This window comes from Epinephelus moara, chromosome 17 (genome assembly GCF_006386435.1).
Source record: "Epinephelus moara isolate mb chromosome 17, YSFRI_EMoa_1.0, whole genome shotgun sequence".
Lineage (NCBI taxonomy): Eukaryota > Metazoa > Chordata > Actinopteri > Perciformes > Serranidae > Epinephelus > Epinephelus moara.
The window spans coordinates 19,395,199-19,415,009 of record NC_065522.1 but is presented as its reverse complement, the minus strand read 5'-3'; the positions used below and the strand labels follow the sequence as shown (position 1 = coordinate 19,415,009).

Genomic DNA, 19,811 nt, shown 5'->3' with positions numbered 1-19,811 from the left:
ATGATGTTAATAACACAAATTCTTCAGGATGCAAGACCAACGAGAACAAGGTTTTTCTACCTGAATCTTCTCTGCAGAGTCCAAAAGTTCAGACGGATTCTCATCCAACAAAAGAGTCACCAGAGGAGGGATCACTGGATGACATACGTGAGTCACCTTCTGTGAAAACCTGTGAGAAAATCCCAAATCTAACCCTCGACTTTTACAGCTCAAGGTCACAAAATGGGTTGAGAAGGACAGAACATAATAGGACATTGATTCAAAAAAGCGAGACAAGTGAGGTAACAGATCAACCATCAAACCCCAAAGCAACAGCAGAAATGAAAGATGAAGGAATAAATGGAGAAGGGGCAAAACGCCTGAACGTTATATCGACTCCAATGAAGAGATACATCGGAGTCAACGATGAGGGTATGACGAGGGCAAAGGAGACAGTGGAGACTGGCACAGAAATGATGAGTTTAAGTCCAATGAAAAGAAGCAGAAAGAGGAGAGATAAAGAGAAGAGTAAGGAGAAGACCGACAATGCTAGTGACACAAATTCACCAGGATGCAAGACCAACAAGGACAAGGTCTCTCTGCCTGTATCTTCTCAGCAGAGTCCAAAGGTTCAGACAGGCACTTGTTCAACAAGAGAGTCGAGAGACGAGAGAAGCAAGTCACCCTTTGTGAAAACCTGTAAGAAAAACCCAAATTCAACCTTTGAGCTGAGTTTGGAGACCCAACAACAGAACAAAACAGTTGCATTAAATGGAAGTGGAGCTTACAGACGATGCGGTGAAGTCACGGGGACTGAAACTTGGGACTTCTACAGCTTAAGGTCACAAAATGTGTCGAAAAGGACGGTAAATAGTAAGAAAGGGATTCAAGAGAGTGAGGCAGCCGAAGAGACACATCAACCATCAAACCCCAAAGCAACAGCAGACGTGAAAGATGAAAGAATAAATGGAGAAGGAGCAAAATGCCTGAGCGTTCTGTCGACTCCAATGAAGAGATATAAGCATGAACGTGATGCTTCTAAAGAGACGGAGACGAGGCTAAAGGACACTGAAACAAGCCCAATGAAAAGAGGAAGGTGGAAGAGCAGAGAGGAGGTAGACACAGAGAGAGAAGGGCAAAAAATGACTTCAAAAAAGAAAAGCAGAGAGCATCCGCGAGACAAAGACGAGGCACAGGACAAGGCTGAAACATCTAAACCAAGTCCACCCTCAACAAGAAGCAGCACGAGGGCTTCGGATGGAAAGATTTCAAATGTATCGGTCGGACAAGAATCTTTTAAAGAGGACGAAAGCAGCGAGATAGAAACCAGAACAAGCCGTAAAAAAGCCCACAGCCTACGTTTTCCTCGTACAAGACCAACTCAGCTTTCCAAAAAGTTACCCACAAAGTGTAAAGACTTTATCTCGGGCAAAACCAACACAAACACACGACAGCTTGATAAGAGGAACGGGAAGGTTGGAAGAGGAAGATCCAAGATAAAGAAAGTATGTTGACAAGTCCAGAAATGTGACCACAACGAAAACTCCTTAAAAGAATTCACAGTTTAATCAAATGTTAAATACAAAAAATATAAACACACAAATGTGAGAATTCATTGACGTAAAATAAACTTTTTGGCTTTACAGAGTTTCTTTTGCACATACCTTTGTCCCGTTTAAAAAACATTTAACACACACAAGAGGGAATCATTTACATAAGACATTTTATGGCTTCAAATGACAAGAGTAACGGAGCAATCTTTTGTGTCATTAAAAAAGGTAAACCGGTACACACTTCAGAGAGCCGCTGTCGTCATAAGTTAAGTATTCTTTGGTTTTACAATTTTAGCGTGGTCGACTGCGGTAAAAGTTTTACAGTAACGTAGTTTTAAAAATACATTCATACATTTAAACACACTCACACATGCACCAGACGTACAAAAATACAATCCTTTGTCAATCGACGAGTATAAACTCGACTGAACGTCCTGTAAAACTCCTCATTCAAACTTCTTGTTGTAGTGGAGGGATCTGTTGCCGTTGTGCACGTCTCTGTTGTTGTTCACAGCCTTCCCGTTGGCCAGCGTGGAGCCCGACTCCTCGGGCTGCATGTACTCGTTCACCACTCTCTGATAGGTGGGGTGGGTTGTCAGCACCCGCAGCAGATTGTCTATGGAAAACATTTAATGAGGATTTGAATCAGTTACCTAAGCCAGTTACCTTTTTGCTCCATCAAGTGACTAAAACATCTGACACAATCAGAAATACTTGATTAAAGTCTTCATTTTAAGGATTTTAAAGTTTTAAAAGATTTATACACAGTAGGCCTATGACTCAGCATTTAATTAACTGCTGTGAGGAAAACTAAATGAAATAGTATGTTTTTTCAAGTTCAGATTATTAATCGATATATAAGCTGATAAAAATGTCACAGGATAAGGGCACAGTTTCATCCTGCATTAGACAAGTACATAGTTAAAACAACCAAAGAGCTTATAAACTCTGAATTGTAAAAGGAGAAGCCTATTAAATATTAAGAATGACAATTATATACAACAGTTCCTAAAAATATCAGGAAAACTCATCCGCTGCAAGATGCACTGTTCTGTTATTGAATACAGATAAAATGTGACACTTTCCATTCCAAGTTGTTTTAATAATCTTTCAATATAGATTGTAAGTGTCCTAAAATCCCCTCAGAGACACTCACCCTCAGTAAGCTGGCCTTCGCTGGATGCCTGAGTGTAGAGATCTGCAGTGTTGCGCTGAGGGATGCCCAGCAGCGCCCCCATGAGGCCCGACAGCTCCTCTGCACTCAGACTGCCTCGGCCCTCTCTGTCAAACAGCTGGGACACACAGACAGTGCGTTTAGAAAAGAAAGTTTAAAAGATATTTAACTTCAGTAAATAAGAGAGGTCGTCTGCATTTAGAAGATGAAACAAGAAATTAAAGCAAATGCTGTGAGGAAACCAAAGGACTCACAGTGAAAACAGTGTGAAGTAGTGACTTGAAGCTGACGAATCCTGACAGAGCTGCAACACTCAAATAGATCTGCCTCAGGTCCACAGTTTCATCCTGGAAAAAAAACACACATAGTATGACAGGGTTAGGACACAGTTTATTTATTTTGGTGCTTTTTTTTTTCAATAGGTATTTTCTACTCTCCTCTATTCAAGGATTCACTGTGTGATACACTGCTTTGTTCACTCTGAATAAACAGAACAATGTTGTGGATAATAGCCATCTCAACGTCTTCTGCAGTTACTGGTAGAAGACACACACACACACACACACACACACACACACACACACAGAATCTGATTCTACCTTGGAGTAGAGGCCACAGATGGTGACGGCCGTCTGTTCATCCGTCAGCCCGAGGATAGAGGCGAGCTCCTCTGCACTGGCCTTTGATCCCTGTGCTCCTGACTGACACGTGTCAATCATTCTGTCCAGTGCCGCTTCCACTTCATGCGCTCCCAGGCTGAAAGAGAGAAAGAGACGAGGATGGTGAGAAAAGAGGAGAGTACTGAGGCCAGGAGCCAAACATGAACACACATCTTCTCTCTTACCTGTTTCTGTGTAGCAGCGACAGTGTTTCTCTGGCGGGCGACTCCAGTGGGACAGAGAGACCACCGAGCTTACTGACAGGAACTCTTCCCTCCATCACATAATCTGTAGCTGGGACTCCGAGGGCCCTGAGGCACAGCAGAGAAATGCATTAAGAGACACATTGTTCTTATGGTTGTCTATCTATCTGAATATTGCTGAACAGTACACAATGGACTTCTGAAAGAACTAATATCTATATCTATATGTTGCTGCTACTATTCACACCACTAGAAAAAGTAGTGTACCACAGATTTAGTTTAGATATGACAATGAAAAACTGTCGTGTTTTTGCAGAGCCATCACTTCTTCATTTTATGCTATTCAACATTTCAGTTAAGTTTTTTTCATAATTAGTGTATGAATTCTTGAATTTTGGCCAAAAATGTGATTCGTGAGGTCACAGTGACCTTGACCTTTGACCTTCAACAACCAAATTCTAAATGTTTCATTCTTGAATCCAAGTGGGTGTTTGTGCTAAATTTGAGGAAAATCCCTTGAGGCATTCTTGAAATATCGCGTTCACAAGAATGAAATAGATGCAAGGAAATAGTGACATTGACCTTTGACAGCCAAAAATCTAATTAATTCAATGTTGAATCCAAGTGGATGTTTGTGCTAAATTTAAGGAATATCTCTCGAGGCATTCTTGAAATATCGCGTTGCCAAAAATGAGATGGATGCAAGGAAATAGTGACATTGACCTTTGACAACCTAAATCTAATTAGTTCAATGTTGAATCCAAGTGGATGTTTGTACTGAATTTAAGGAATGTCCCTCTAGGCGTTATTTAAATATCGCGTTGCCAAAAATGAGATGGATGCAAGGAAATAGTGACATTGACCTTTGACAGCCAAAAATCTAATTAATTCAATGTTGAATCCAAGTGGATGTTTGTGCTAAATTTAAGGAATATCTCTCGAGGCATTCTTGAAATATCGCGTTCACAAGAATGAGACGGATGCAAGGAAATAGTGACACTGACCTTTGACAACCTAAATCTAATTAGTTCAATGTTGAATCCAAGTGGATGTTTGTGCTGAATTTAAGGAATATCCCTTTAGGCGTTATTTAAATATCACGTTGCCAAAAATGAGATGGATGCAAGGAAATAGTGACACTGACCTTTGACAACCTAAATCTAATTAGTTCAATGTTGAATCCAAGTGGATGTTTGTGCTGAATTTAAGGAATATCCCTCTAGGCGTTATTTAAATATCACGTTGCCAAAAATGAGATGGATGCAAGGAAATAGTGACATTGACCTTTGACATCCAAAATCTAATTAGTTCAATGTTGAATCCAAGTGGATGTTTGTGCCAAATGTGAAGAAGTTCCCTCGAGACGTTCATGAGAATGGGATGGATGGTTATCACCCACACGGAGGCATAAAAACAACTGCATATTTGGCTACTTACTTGGCCATGAGTTTCTGAACATTGTCTGCATACAGGTTGGGGTCGTTCTTCTCCTCCTGGGACGGGTTGTAAACTGGCAGGAACTGCGGCACAGCAAAAAAAGAGCCATTGTTTTCTTTCCCTTTTATTCACAGCAGCAAAACACACACCAGATTTTTAATACTCACACATGCAAAACATTTAAAACGTAGCTTCACATCAAGCCAAAAAGTGCTGATCTCTCCTGTCTGAAAAATGTTCAACACCTCTGTTCACACCCCTTGAAACATGATTAGTCATGCTACACCTGTTAATACACCCAACAATGTTGTCAGCGTGTACTGAACACACCCTGAGTACATTGCTGCATGAACCTCGACTGCAGGTCAAAACACACACTTTAAGCACGTGCTAAGTTAAAGGGACAGTTCACCCAAAAATCAAAAACACATATTTTCCCTCTTCCCTGTAGTGCTATTTATCAGTCTAGATTGTTTTGGTGTGAGTTGCTGAGTGTTGGAGATATCAGCTGTAGAGATGTCTGCCTTCTTTCCAATATAATGGAACTCGGCTTGTGGTGCTCAAAGCTCCAGAAAAACAAATTTAAAAAAAGTTGACAGCAATGTCTCTTTCCAGACATCATGACCTGGTTATTCAAGATAATCCACAGACTTAAATGAGAGCAGTTTCATGTAGGAACGATTTTCTTTCTAACAAACTAAACCCACCAACTGTATCACTGCGCAGAAGGAAGAGTGCATCTACTGCTAGTTCACCTAGCACCACTGAGCTAGCCAACATTACAGCTCAGTCGAGGAGGACGCCATTAATATTTACATCTCGCACTGTCATGAGCCTATTGTCAATGAGTAGATGCACACTTCCTTCTGCTCCGTGATGCGGTTGGGGTTGTTGTTCGGTAGAAAGGAAATAGTGCCTACATGAAACTGCTCCCAACAAGGTCTGTGTGTTATCTTGAGTAACCAGGTCATGTTTTCTGTAAAGAGACATTGCTGTTGAGTTTTTCAATTGATTTTTTGGCGCTCTGAGTTCCATTATACTTGCGAAAAGGCAGACATCTCTACAGTCGGTATCTTAAACACTCTGCATCTCACACCAAAACAATCTAGGTTGATAAATAGCGCTACAGGTAAGAGTGAAAATATGTGTTTTTGATTATGAGTGAACTTTCCCTTCCTTATTATTGTCATTACTGTCAGGTAGATTATGTGGTGAACTATCTTACCTCAATAGTACTGTTGGTGTAGAACTGTGAAGTCGTGTGCCACAGTGACTCAACCCTATCAGACAAAGAGACAATGTTATATTTCAGACAGAAAAGTCAATACTATCAGTGTGCGTAACTGCTACCACTGAGATGTTTAAACCTTGATACAATTTAATAATAACCCTTAAAACTTATGATAACAATGATGTCCACTTATTCCCTAATGATTTCTTGATGTTTCTTTTGCTGAAGTTTGAGTTGCACTAACTGCACTCATGTCAACAGGCCTCATCAAAGATTATTAACAATTTGATATTTAGTTTAACCCTTGACTCAGAAAACCAGCAAAGCAGTAAATTTGCTCGAGGTTTGGGGTGGGCAATGTGGATGAAAATTTCTGTTGTGGTATATAATTTGATTTTGATATATATAACTTTCTGGAAAGTCTATTGAAAAATCTTTAATGGTATAAAATAACCGAAATCCAGCAAATTATACACCTGACTGATCAAAGTGCATTGATACAATTTATTTATTTTTTTTTAGCAATACAACCATAAAGCAGGTAGTACTTTGCAGCATTGCCCACATACGGCCGATATACTGAGGAGATATTAAAATATTAAATAGCTACCGCAGTACAAGTAGTGTGGTAGTGGTGCATATATTGTTATGGTACCCAACACTAGCTAGAGGGAGCTAAACTTTTGCATTACACAAACTTCTTCTGAAGCGAGCAGTGTGTAGGATTTAATGGCATATAACGGTGTTCAGGAGGTCTCTTCCTCTCCAAAAAAACAACAAAAAAACCCAAAAACAAACAGACTAGGTGATTTAAACCAGTGAAAACACTCATATTAAAAATTTGTGTTTTTCCCAAAGCTGTTCGGCTGATCGTGGAGGGGCTGCTAACTACGGTGGCTGACACGAAAACACAATGGCCCTATCTACAGTAAAGCCAGTGTTTGGTTTGTCTGTCCTGCGCTACTGTAGAAACATGGCGGTGCAACATGGCAGACTCCATGAATAAGGACCCGCTCCTTATGTAGGTATTAACAGCTACTTCTAAGGTAACAACAATTCTTAATGTCAGGTGATTTCACACAAAAGAAAACACACTTATTGTATTATATTCTGCATATACATCCTCCTAAAGCCTACCCACTGGACCTTTGATGTGTCAGTTTATTAGGTACACCTACTGTAGTTAAACCAATGCAGTCTTGCAATAAATCCTTCATGGTGGTTATAACACTCAGTTTTTGTTTACAGTGATTTTGGTGTTGATTCAGCTGTATGGTCATTTTGGAGGCTACAGTTTGTGGTACTACTCAGCTGTAGAGAGAGATGTTTCTGGTAATTAGCTCATTTAGCCTCCAAGAAAAACTTTAACAGGAGAAAATATACTGTAACAGCTGTGTTCCTTCGCTGGCAACTAAGAATATGTCTTGAAAAGTTTTGTTATGGGGTCTTTCAGAGTGAGAACTCAAGTCACTGAGCAGACTACAAGTGAGAATTTAAAAAGTAAAAGTCCTGGAAGTTGTTAAAACCCATTTTCAAGCTTACTGAACTTCCTGCCTGTAGAAATCCAGGCAGTCATACTGGTGATGACTGATGAACTCACCAGGTTGTTCCTTTGTATGTCCAGCGAACAGTATCCTGTGGGAGAGTCATAAAAAGACTGTAATCAAACAGTGGACACAAGCAGGTGGAACAGAAACAAACCTATCCTTCCTAACAGACTGGGTGGGGAGGTTTTTTAATGCATGTGTAAATCCAGTCACTTTCGCCCACTATTACACACCCTGACAGGCACCGGTATGCAAACACACTGGCCTAGACAAATACTGCAGTATGCTCATAAACGCACAGAAACTACAGCCTGATGAAATGTACAATAGTGTAGTGTCAACACTGATCTGTGGCAAAGGACGTGACAAGGAAGACATGACAGATACAAATGAGCGCTGAGCTGCGTGTCAAAACAGAACAAAGCATGCTCTGTACGTGCATCGCTATGATACCGATTCAGGTTGCTCAACTTTTAAAGAGAGGATAAGTGCAGGTTCTCCTGAGGACATAGTGTCTGATCTATTATTGTGTCAAATTATCTCTAACATCTTAAAATTCATATCTGTAGGACTTCAATCTGTTACATGCAATAAACAAAGTGTTGACACACACAGAGTTAACCTCTGGTCTGGTTTTGTTTTTACTTATTTAGTCACCACAGTAAATGCTTTTTAATTTCAGAAACTTAATGAAGCAATGTGCCTTTAGTTGTTTGGGAATTAATTCCCTCTCTTAATAACTGAGTCTCCTTGATTATTAATATAATATAAAGGTAGAACTGCCTTTATTTTGTCTGTGGCAGTTTTCATTTTGTTTAAATTATTTAATCATATTTTAAATGTCTTTGTAAAGCACTCTGTTGCTTTTAAATGTTTAAAAAAATGCAATATGAGACTTTTAATTTAGCAGTAGTACATCCCCAGACTTTTATTACACAAAGACTTGTTTTATTTTATCTGGTTTTCAATTATGTATAAAATGAAATATTGTCTGTTCTTGAAGTTTCTGGACATTAAAGGAATACTTCACCCGCAAATGACCAGTTGTATATCCATTACTTATCCCGTGTTACATTCATAGACTGTATGAAAAATGGACCTAGCTACCGTGACGTCACCTATTGGTTTGTGGACTGCCGTTTTGAAGCCTCCAGTTTGGCATTTCGGCATCGCCATCTTGGTTTTTTTGGAGCCAGAACTGACCGTATTTGTACGGTGGAGGAGCAAGAGGTGAATCTGACTCGCAGACTGTCACTCAAGCAACCCTGCCCAAAAAATGTGTAACTTTGGACCTTAATAAAATGTAAACAGGTGAGGTTTTTTTAAAATTAAAAATTCATCCCATTACAGTTGTTATAAATGTTTAGAAGCTTTAGAGACCAAAACTATTTTTTGTACCAGGCTGTAACCATGTTTATTTCTGCTGTAAAGTTGGGCATTTTAACATGCAAGTCTGTGGGGACTAATTCTGTTTTGGTGCCACCCTCTAGTGGCCATTAGAGGAACTGCAGGTTTTGGCACTGGCTTCATTTTTCAGCCTCAGAGTTCGCCGCTTGGTTACACTGAATTCATGAAGAAAACTTTGTTTTGGTCACATGCCTCCACAGTGAGCGAAGAATCCAAAAATTGAGAAAATTCTTGACGTATTTAAGTCATAGTGTCCACGTTTAACAGCAGCAAAACTAAATCAAAACATCTGTTTACAAACTCTCACAACACATACAGTATAAAACGAGTGTCATTTATCCAGTCATATGTTGACTCGATGATGTTTTAAAGGGTTAGTCCAGATTCACCAAAGTCACACAACAACACAAAGTAACTGATCATGGCAGCAGTAGACCAGCAATTCTCGTATTCAGTAAAGTAAAAGAAACTGTTTTTGTCAATAGAGTCTGGCTTTGATGAGACTTTCAGTTCAGTTCCCTTATCAGAATGGGCCATCTGTCTGTGAAGTAATGAGCATACAATTTGATAAATAAGACTTGGATTATACTGACCGAGTTGTGTGAGAGTTTGTAAACGACACAACAACAATACACCAAGAATTTCTCAGTTTTTGGATTCGTTCACCATGGAAGCATGCGAGAAAAACATTTCTTCCTGAATTCAGTGTAACACAGGGTGGGCAAGTGATATACAAAATGTCATTTGTGGGATCAAGCATTTATTAAACCTGTATTAATTGTTTTTTGGCCACCTAGGGGAAGCAGAAAGCAGTGACAACAACACTGACAGATTGCCACCTTTTAAGTTGATATGAAGAGCTTGGTCGAAAACAGTTGTCTCTTTACAGATCCAACAGGTGCAAAGCAACATTATCATTCATTTGGTGTCATGTTTCTGTTGACCTGTCCAAAATTAACTCTTTTAGTTTCTGCCAACTTCTAGGGGAAATATTAGGGTCGTTAGCAGCTAAACGCTCCACTGAACTGTCCCCTATGACTTCAATTTATCACGAATTTTGGATTCTTCGTTCACTGAATGCATGCAAGTTTAAATGTGAGTGTACTCCTTCCTCAGTCACCCTGGATAAAAAACACCTTTAGAGTAAAGTTATGAATGGACCCCTGTCTTACTCTTGACATGAGTGGCAGGCGGATGTTGTTACAAACTAGTAGATCAACCCACTACCCCAATGACTTCACTCACCAGCTTATTGGGGTAATGCAACAGAACTGGTTGGACCGGGACTCCGGCGAGGAAGGCACCTGAACACAGCGAGAACAAATGAGACAGAGTGGATAGACAGGAATGAGAGAGTCACGCTGTAGGTCTAAAAGTAGTTAATCTGCCAATAAACAATCAGCTGCTGCGCCCTTTTCCCTGTGATGCCACTCATTCTTAAACTATTTTTTACAAGCAGTGAACAATGTGTGGTATGAGTCGGACATCAAGAAAAACCAGAGGGGAGTCGCTGCTTGCACTCACCTGGTTTGAATTTGATGAGAGCGCTGCCGTTAGTTGTGGTTCCCTCAGGAAACATCAGCATCTAGGCAAAGGTTAATAAATGAGATTTATGAGTTCGGACCTGCAGCTCTGAGCACAAGCAGCAGGTGAATTTACAGGCTTTGAGTCAACATTCACCGCCTGTCAGACTCAAACAAACAACCTTGTATTGACAATAAATCTTTAGGCCAATCTGCCCACTGTGGTTATGTACAAAAAAACTGGCTTTAATATGAACTCCTTCTTTTCCTGAGGTTGCTTTCACAATTTCCAAACTGTCGTTAGAGGATTCAACAAGAAAAGTATTCCCTGGAAGCAGAAAAGTGTGCTGATCCCCTCTTTACAAATCTTGACGATCACGTTCCAATCCCAAATACTTTATCTAATCTTGATCAGCTGTGTGCTTGAGCTGAGATCTTTGAAGCCGCCACAAGAAGAAACTGTTTCAGTAGGCGTTGTACTGTTGTTGTTGTTGTTAGGCCTGTCACCATTATTATCAGCTTATCGTACAATATGCTGACATGACCTTGATCATTTAAGTGCCTGTTGTGTTTACATGTATGTTTGTTTACATAAGAATGTCACCAACATTTTAGCCAACATGATGCCAGAATACACAGCAAGGTCTTCCAGAGCACCAAGATTGTCTCTTTTCTGCCCATCCACATCTACTTGCGAGAGTCCGAAGAAGACTAAAATACTTAAAAGACAGCACAGCGTAGCTTACCGGTAGCCTACATTTTGTAGTCTAAACTGGTGGTAGCTGCTGCTGGTTACCCTGAGCTATACGACTGGAAGATATGTCTGGAAACAGCCATCATGGATGCGAAGCTCCTGGACCAACTGGTGGTACTCCCCATGACCCACCCTCTTTTTTAGGGTCTCATGTACCCACACAGATCAGCATTTAGGATTTGAGGCTGATGAAAGAGGTTTCCTTACTTGCTGCAAATGACGCGATGCACCATTTTGAGCTGAGCTTTTCTTGTCCTGTCGCTGGCTTTGAAAGCGCCGCAATTGACGATGAACGGCTGGGTGATGAAATTGAAATGAGGAATTATCTGTAAGAAACGTCCTTATTTCACTACATATACCTAAAAAAGGTAGCAGTTAGCTGGAGAGAGATTGCCAGAGAGCTCAACTTTTCTGGTAAGGTAAATGACCGTCGCTAATAACAAGCTATTCTGCTAGCTGTTGGGTGTCATTTCCAGTAAATATCCCAATATAAAATGTGTGTTTTTTGTTATCATAAGTCACATAACAATCATAGGAAGATAGCACATAGCCAACTCACCCATATTTAAAGTGATTATGTCTCCAGTCTAATCGCAAACGCACCGTCGGTGGTGCACAATGGTTTATTTACATGACGTAACATAAGTGCATATTTAAGTATTCAGTGGAGACAGAGAGCTCTGATATTACGCAACGTGATAGTCTGACACTGGTTATGTACCACTAAGGAGTGGCTGCTGAGTCAAGTGTGACACCTGGTGAAATTCGGTGTACCAGCCTGCTGTTTTAATATCAAAATGGTCTGAAAATTTTTACACTGGCCCAACCCTAATCATGACAGGCCTAGCTGCGGTCATGCCTGGCATTCCCGTAACTGTTCCAAAATGTGATTGGATAGATAAGTATTTGCCAGTTCTGTAAACAAGACTACAGCCAAGATGGAAGCAAATAAATGATCTGTCTTTCCTTTAAAACAAATACAAGGCTCAGCAAGTTATCTTCTGGGAACAGGAGTCACAGGTAAGAGCACTGAGTGACATCTCACCTGAGGCCAGTAGCCATCGGAGGTCAGCCTCTCTGTGACCTGTGCGATGGCCTTTTTCCTCGACTCTGGATCCTTTCTGCTCACCAGCACCGCCTGGTTGAACTCCAGCAGAGCTGAAACACAAACACACACAAAAATTACACAAGAACAAAAATCAGAACCAGAACCGAAAGGGAGGAGCCCAGAGAGAGTCTGCCAAGACAGCAAGACAGGAACTGCCAAAGCAGGCAGAGCAGATTAGAAGCCAAATACAGTGAGTCACTTGTTTATCTTGGAGCTTCCTTGCATACTTTAAAAATCCTCTACCTCTCTATTCCAAATATTTCTCTTGTTTTTTTGCCTAATACTGTAGGTGGGCAGCCAGGGGTGAGATTTCCCATCGATGAGCACACCGCACTGTGCCAGCCAATTAAATGAGAAACTAATTTGGTAAAACATTATGTCATCCAGGCACTCTGAGAGTGGCACAGTTACAAACAGTACTAAGGCTTTGGCAGTGTGAATACTCCATTTCCTCCCATTCCTCACGCACCAAAGTAAAACATTGACACTTTTCCTCTGCCTGCCTTCTATTGTGCCTCCCCAAAGTGGTTTTCCATTTCTCTTTTTCCACTCATACACTTCAGATTTTCACTGCTTCCCGTCTGCTACCTGGAAAATGATGCTGATATGAGGAAAGGGAGGAGGACAGTTCAGTTTTGATGCTTTTTAGTTGACTCAAATTTCAAAAAACATATTCTGTATCTATATACAAAATGTGTCTTTTTATGAGATGTGACAGTCAAATCAACAACAAATAGTTGAATTTACAGCGATAATAAATACAGAAAGGCAGCAAATGTTCACATTAGAGAGGCTCCAACAAGCCAAGGTTTTGTATTTCTGCTTGATCAAAGACAAACAATAATTTAAAGGTCGACTATCTGTGTTTATTTCCAGGTTTTTCAGATGGAATCACCCACCCAGCCGTTAGCAAAAAGCAGCAATGTACGTTAGAGTGCTGACAATAATAACTTAAAGGGATAGTGCAGATACTGCAGTGGGGCTGTATGAGGCATTTGTCCACAGTCAGTGTATTACCTACAGTAGCTGATGATCGGCACGCTCCTTGTTTGGAGAAGCAGGCAGGAGTACTGACACAGAAGCTAAGCAATGAACTGCTTTGGATGGGGGCAGCAGCAAAACATATTTTAGCCACCTAAAAAAAATCATCAGTTTCAGTGTACGCTATATTTAGAATATTTTCACTGCTTTATGTTGCCGTCAGAGCCCTTTCCGACGGGGAACTGAGGCTGTTATCTCTGCTCTCTTCAAAGACGGACTCCTTTGATGAAGACGGTTGTTTTACCTTGCAGAACACAGGAGTTGCTGGTCTACTGCTGCCTCGATTTTCTTTTAGTTTGTTTGTGTTATTGTGCCACTTTCGGGTCTCAACTAACGTAGCATTGCAGTACAATGTACAATGCTTAGCTCCCATTCTGGTGAGGCCCTGTCTACGCATATACAATTATTTTTCAAAATGTATTTTTTCCTCTATGTATTGGCCCCTCGCCCACTCGCAAACATTCTTATAGGTCACTAAAATAGAGATTTTTTTAAACGCCTTCTAATGATGTTTTCACACTGCGAGCAACACAGCAACAGGCTACAAGTCATTTTCAATCAAAGCAAGTGACATGAAGCAGACAGTGGGACAATTTAAGAGTGGGATTCCTGTCGATGAGGAGTAGAAGGAAAACTTTCGAATGTCCAAAGCATATTCTAGTGTTTACAGAGATATTTTGCAAAGCGAAGGTCATGTGGCGACAGGGCCTCAGTCATGAAGAGCCACATTAGGCAGGCTGGGGTGATTAACATATAGCAGTGTCATCATGCAGAAACCTCATCAGGTTCTGTGGGGAGACGTTTTCAGAAAGGCTTGGGAAAATAGCATTTGATGCTAAAACATACGCACTTCAACAAAATTTGAATATATAAGGAACACTACTGGGAAGCACAGAATGATATAGAAACCTAAAAAAAATCATGGACTGGCCCTTTAATTTTTTTTGGGTTAGAAGATCCAGCTACAGTGATGGAAGCTGTAACAACCAACAACGAAGGATCGTCTCTGTGTGTGTATCATAAACTCAATCACAGCCCCTCACCTCCTATGACTGGCAGATTCCTGTTCTCCGACCGCGACACCACCGCAGCCAGGCTGGTTCCAAACAGAACCAGCATGTCCAGAAAGCCACTGTGAGGCGCCACCACCAGCACTGGCGCCTCCCTCAGGTCTGCCCTGCGACCTTTGACCTTCACCCACAGGAAGCCCAGGCAGAAGTAGACGCCTCGGCTCAGCCGCATGATGATCCAATTGAGGAGCCAGTGCCTCCAGCCCTTGACGGGCTGAGAGCGTTCCTCCTCAGACAGGCCGGCCAACCGTAGCCGGGCAATCGGCCACATGATGAGGAAGAAGATTGCCGCCAGGGTGACGCGAACAGGGAAGAGGATGCTGCCCAGGATGATACCCTAAGGACCAGAGGAGAAAAGAAGGTACATTTAAAACATCATTTAGGTCTGCAGAGGTGAACACCTCGAGTGCGTTCTGAATTGTACACTTTTTCTTTTTACTTTCAATAGGTACTGGAACTGCTTGGAATATCCGAGACCTTCAGAAAACTAAACATGACACAGCAGTGTTTCCCTCATAACAGCAAAGAAATTAATTCTCATGTGGACGAGCACAACTGTCCCTATCTCTTAAGATGTGGCTAGAGGATTTAACTAACACACACCAACAGGAAAAGATAAGATGTACCCTGAAAGACCCTCGTATCATATCTTGCAACCACAAATCTAGTACAACAGTCCAAACCGTAGCACACACTGTACAACAACTGAGATGACTGAAGAGTGATGGGTCTCTGTGGGTGGAGGGAGGTGGGAGCAGTGGAGCTGCTCATTCAAAACTCTGCAGCTCGGCTATGAACCAGAACCAAGAGGAGAGAGCACATCGGGCCAGTCTGAGCTGCTCTGCACTGACTTCCTGTTACATTTAGAATTGATTTTAAGGTCCTCCTATGTGTATACAAAGCCCTACATGGGCTGGGACCGGGCTACACTGCTAACTCACTTGTTAACCATTTGCCTCCAAGAACACTGTGATCATCTGCTGCTGGTTTCTTGGGAGGTTCCCTGCAACAGCCGGAAGAAGATCAGGGATGCGGCTTTTGTCAGTTACACCCCAAAGCTATGATCACACTACTTATAGATATCAGGGAAGCTAGCTTGCTAAATATTTTTTTTGAAAGAAAGCTAAAAACGTATCTGTTCACTTCAGCCTTTAACTTGCTCTGACTTTCCAGATGCAGGTCTGACACTCTTTGTTTTTACGCTTTTATTTGCCACACCACAAGAACTGCTCAGGAATGACCTGAGGAACGGGACAAAGAGCTCAAGGTGTTGACCTGGCCTCCAAATACCCCACATCCCAACCTGATTGAACATTTGAGGGATGTGCTAGTACCCCAGAAGTACCCCCGATCCATAGTGGGTCCTCCTTGGATCAGACTTGGCTCTGACCCGTCAAGGCATGGACACTGGACATCTGGAGGGTGTCCCATAGTGTCTGGCACCACCATGTTGGCTTCAGATCTTTTGAGTCCTGTGGGTTGAGGTGGGGTGACAGCACGCCCCACAGATGTTTGATCAGACTGGGATGTGGGGAATTTGGAGGCCAGGTTGATGCCTTGAGGTCTCCGTCATGTTCCTTGGGCTACTCCTGAGCAGTTTTTGTCCTTGTCCTTTGTCCTGTTGGGGGGGGTACCTGGTCTCCACTGGTGTTCAGGTGGGTGAAACATATCAGGTGGCATCCACATGAATGTCAGAACCCAAAGTTTCCTGACAGAACATGTATGGGTAGTATATTGACAGCTGTGCATGCAGTTTCATCAGCATGGCAAAAAATATTCTTATACAAGTCAGCCATGTTGCCCAGCCCTAATCATTTGTCAGTCATAGTTATGCAACACTACGGTATGTTGTCATCTGTCATACCTGCCTATGCCTGAAACACCTATGACTTGGCTGTTTTGCTTATACGCCACAGTGAGACAGAAACATGACTGACTCTTTGTTCTCTTAAAGTTCATATGGAAAAACATGAACACCACAGAAGGGAATTTGGAGTTTATATCGACGTCCAAATATGGACATGGTATCTCAGTGGCCCCATATTAACACACATAGGGAGTGTGTTTTGAGGACAACTCTTCCCAGTGTCATTAACTGCCTGAGTAGTTTCAGGTGGCAGATTTGGGGAGCTGACTGAGTGTCAACAGCTTGTTTGACTTCTGTCGCTCTCCTATTAAAACCTACTGTGAATTAGCACAGTTTCCGCCATTAAATCAAACACTTGAAGAGTTATAATTACCCTTATCCTCTGTGTCCTCGTCAGCTTCACTTTGTGGATGAACGGATGTGGATACTCGTGTGTTGCTGAGTGATAGTCGTGCCTCTCCATGGTGACGGGGCAAAGCTGACCAGCAAGTTTCACTTAAAAAATAAAGTTATTAAAAAAGGTAATAAAAAGTATTTACACTGCCGTATTATCGACTGAAGGTAAGTTGTGTTGAGTTGTTGTTTGCTAACCACTGCCCAAGTTTTGTTGTCTTTGAAAAACCGTTAACGTGTCTCGCGCAGGAGTGACATTTAAAAAAACAGAACGTTAACTAACAACAATGGCGGACTCCGACCGAAAAGCGGCGAACACAACAACTGACGACGATAAATAAACGAATTAAAAACGAACTTTTCAGCTCTCTATCCTCCACATGGCGACGCAGACACCCTGGAGAAAAGCCACCCATACTATCTTTCTTGTACACTCTCCTCCTCACCTGTCCCGCCCCTTCACAGCCTGACAGCCCGGCCCACCGTTACTCAGGGCTGGGTCAGGCAAGTCAGACCGGTCCCTGAAACCAAGCCACCGGTATGAGGACTTTTGGGGTGATGAGGTATGTATGGAAGCTCAATTGTTTAAAACCTTAATTTAAAAAACATGAATACAGGGTGCAGTCAGGTAATTTGGGACACTTTTTGACAGAGATTACCAAGAAAACCACCTAAAATTTTCAACTTGTAATTTCCTCCTGAGACCCTGTGTTGTCATATGAAGACATCACATTTTGGGTTTACTTGACCTTCCACTTCATTCTACATAACTTAGACCTGTTGTCCTCATTCGTGGACACTTCTTTGTCCCATCTAGTGGTTGTAAGACTGCAATACACTAATGCATGTAAAAACAAGTCAGATCCCGATCCCAACACAAAAGTGGACAAAACCTGATCAAATTTTATGGATGAAACTTTTGTATTTATGATTAGTAATGTTTGTAGTTTGATATGGCAACAAATTTGACCAATTTTATAACAGTAAGGAGCTAAGACACTGTTAATTAGGAAGTACTTGTTAGAAGACATTGGGACTTAATTGTCTTCTCATTGGAGGACATTGGGATTTTATTATCGTCTCGTTTGAGGACATTAGGACTTTATTATCGTCTCATTTGAGGACATTGGGACTTCATTATCATCTCGTTTGCGGACATTTGGACTTTATTGTTATCTCATTTGAGGACATTGGGACTTTATCATCATCTTGTTTGCGGACATTTGGACGTTATTGTTATCTCGTTTGAGGACATTGGGATTTTATTGTTATCTTGACTGAGGACATTGTGACTTTATTATCATCTCATTTGAGGACATTGGGACTTTATTGTCATCTCGTTTGAGGACATTAGGACTTTATTATCGTGTCATTTGAGGACATTGGGACTTTATTTTCATCTCATCTGAGGACATTGGGACTTAACTATCGTCTCATTTGAGGACATTGGGACTTTATTATCGTGTCATTTGAGGACATTGGGACTTTATTGTTATCTCGACTGAGGACATTGTGACTTTATTGTTATCTCGTTTGAGGACATTGGGACTTTATTATCGTCTCATTTGAGGACACTGGGACTTTATCATCATCTCATTTGCGGACATTGGCACTTTATTGTCATCTCGTTTGAGGACATTGGGACTTAACTATCATCTCATTTGAGGACATTGGGACTTTATTGTCATCTCGTTTGAGGACATTGGGACTTTATCATCATCTCGTTTGCGGACATTGGCACTTTATTGTCATCTCGTTTGAGGACATTGGGACTTAACTATCATCTCATTTGAGGACATTGGGACTTTATTGTCATCTCGTTTGAGGACATTGGGACTTTAGACTTTATTGTCATCTCGTTTGAGGACATTGGGACTTTATTATCGTGTCATTTGAGGACATTGAGACTTTATTTTCATCTCATCTGAGGACATTGGGACTTAACTATCGTCTCATTTGAGGACATTGGGACTTTATTATCGTGTCATTTGAGGACATTGGGACTTTATTGTTATCTCGACTGAGGACATTGGGACTTTATTTCCCCTCGGGGATTAATAAAGTATATAAATTATTGTCATCTCGTTTGAGGACATTGGGACTTTATTTTCATCTCATCTGAGGACATTGGGACTTTATTTCCCCTCGGGGATTAATAAAGTATATAAATTATTGTCATCTCGTTTGAGGACTTTGGGACTTAACTATCGTCTCATTTGAGGACATTGGGACTTTATTATCGTGTAATTTGAGGACATTGGGACTTTATTGTTATCTCGACTGAGGACATTGGGACTTTATTGTTATCTCGATTGAGGACATTGGGACTTTATTGTCATCTCGTTTGAGGACATTGGGACTTTAATATCATCTCGTTTGAGGACATTGGGACTTTATTGTTATCTCGTTTGAGGACATTGGGACTTTAATATCATAGTTTTTTCTACTTCTCAGGTCCTACTGATCCCAAATAGCTACTGTAGGAGTAATTAAAAATACATACCAAACAAAAGTTCGGTTCTCAGGAGGATATCTCTGCTATATTTCTGTAAAGAAAATATGTTGCCAAGTAAAATACATTTAACATTTTGGACCCTGAAACCCAAGGAAGGGTGTAGGTTTTGTTTCAGAATTGGGGGGGTAGGACACTACATAAAACACACCTATGCTCAAACCAGAGGTGTGGCACTTTAGTCACAAATTCGATGACTTTAGACTTGCAACTTGACTTGCACTTAAATGACTTAACGTGGACCTTTGACTTGAAAATACTTAATACTTTTCCCCAAAGTGCAAAGATTTAAAAGTTTTATTTAAAAGTTGTGTCATGAATCAATTAATTTTCCATTTGTTATTCCCAGCAAG

General features: G+C 41.1%; 3 protein-coding genes across 3 annotated transcripts in view; 2 read left to right on the top strand and 1 right to left on the bottom strand.

Annotated features, from left to right (window-relative positions):
- Positions 1–19,811, top strand: part of LOC126403715 (serine/threonine-protein phosphatase PP1-beta catalytic subunit) — a 659,813-nt gene that overhangs the window by 49,284 nt on the left and 590,718 nt on the right. The gene's annotated exons all lie outside the window — the stretch shown is intronic.
- The window catches only part of c17h11orf68 (chromosome 17 C11orf68 homolog), a 616,176-nt gene that overhangs the window by 49,290 nt on the left and 547,075 nt on the right, over positions 1–19,811 (top strand). The gene's annotated exons all lie outside the window — the stretch shown is intronic.
- Positions 1,524–17,380, bottom strand: lpcat4 (lysophosphatidylcholine acyltransferase 4). The gene is made up of 13 exons (XM_050066439.1): positions 16,927–17,380; positions 14,660–15,023; positions 12,513–12,625; positions 10,715–10,775; positions 10,436–10,494; positions 7,837–7,871; positions 6,231–6,285; positions 5,006–5,088; positions 3,551–3,676; positions 3,306–3,462; positions 2,961–3,053; positions 2,689–2,824; positions 1,524–2,148 (listed from the first exon to the last, which is right to left on the bottom strand). The coding sequence occupies exons 1-13, from the start codon at positions 17,014–17,016 to the stop codon at positions 1,979–1,981; spliced, it is 1,542 nt and encodes a 513-aa protein (XP_049922396.1). The 5' UTR covers positions 17,017–17,380; the 3' UTR covers positions 1,524–1,978.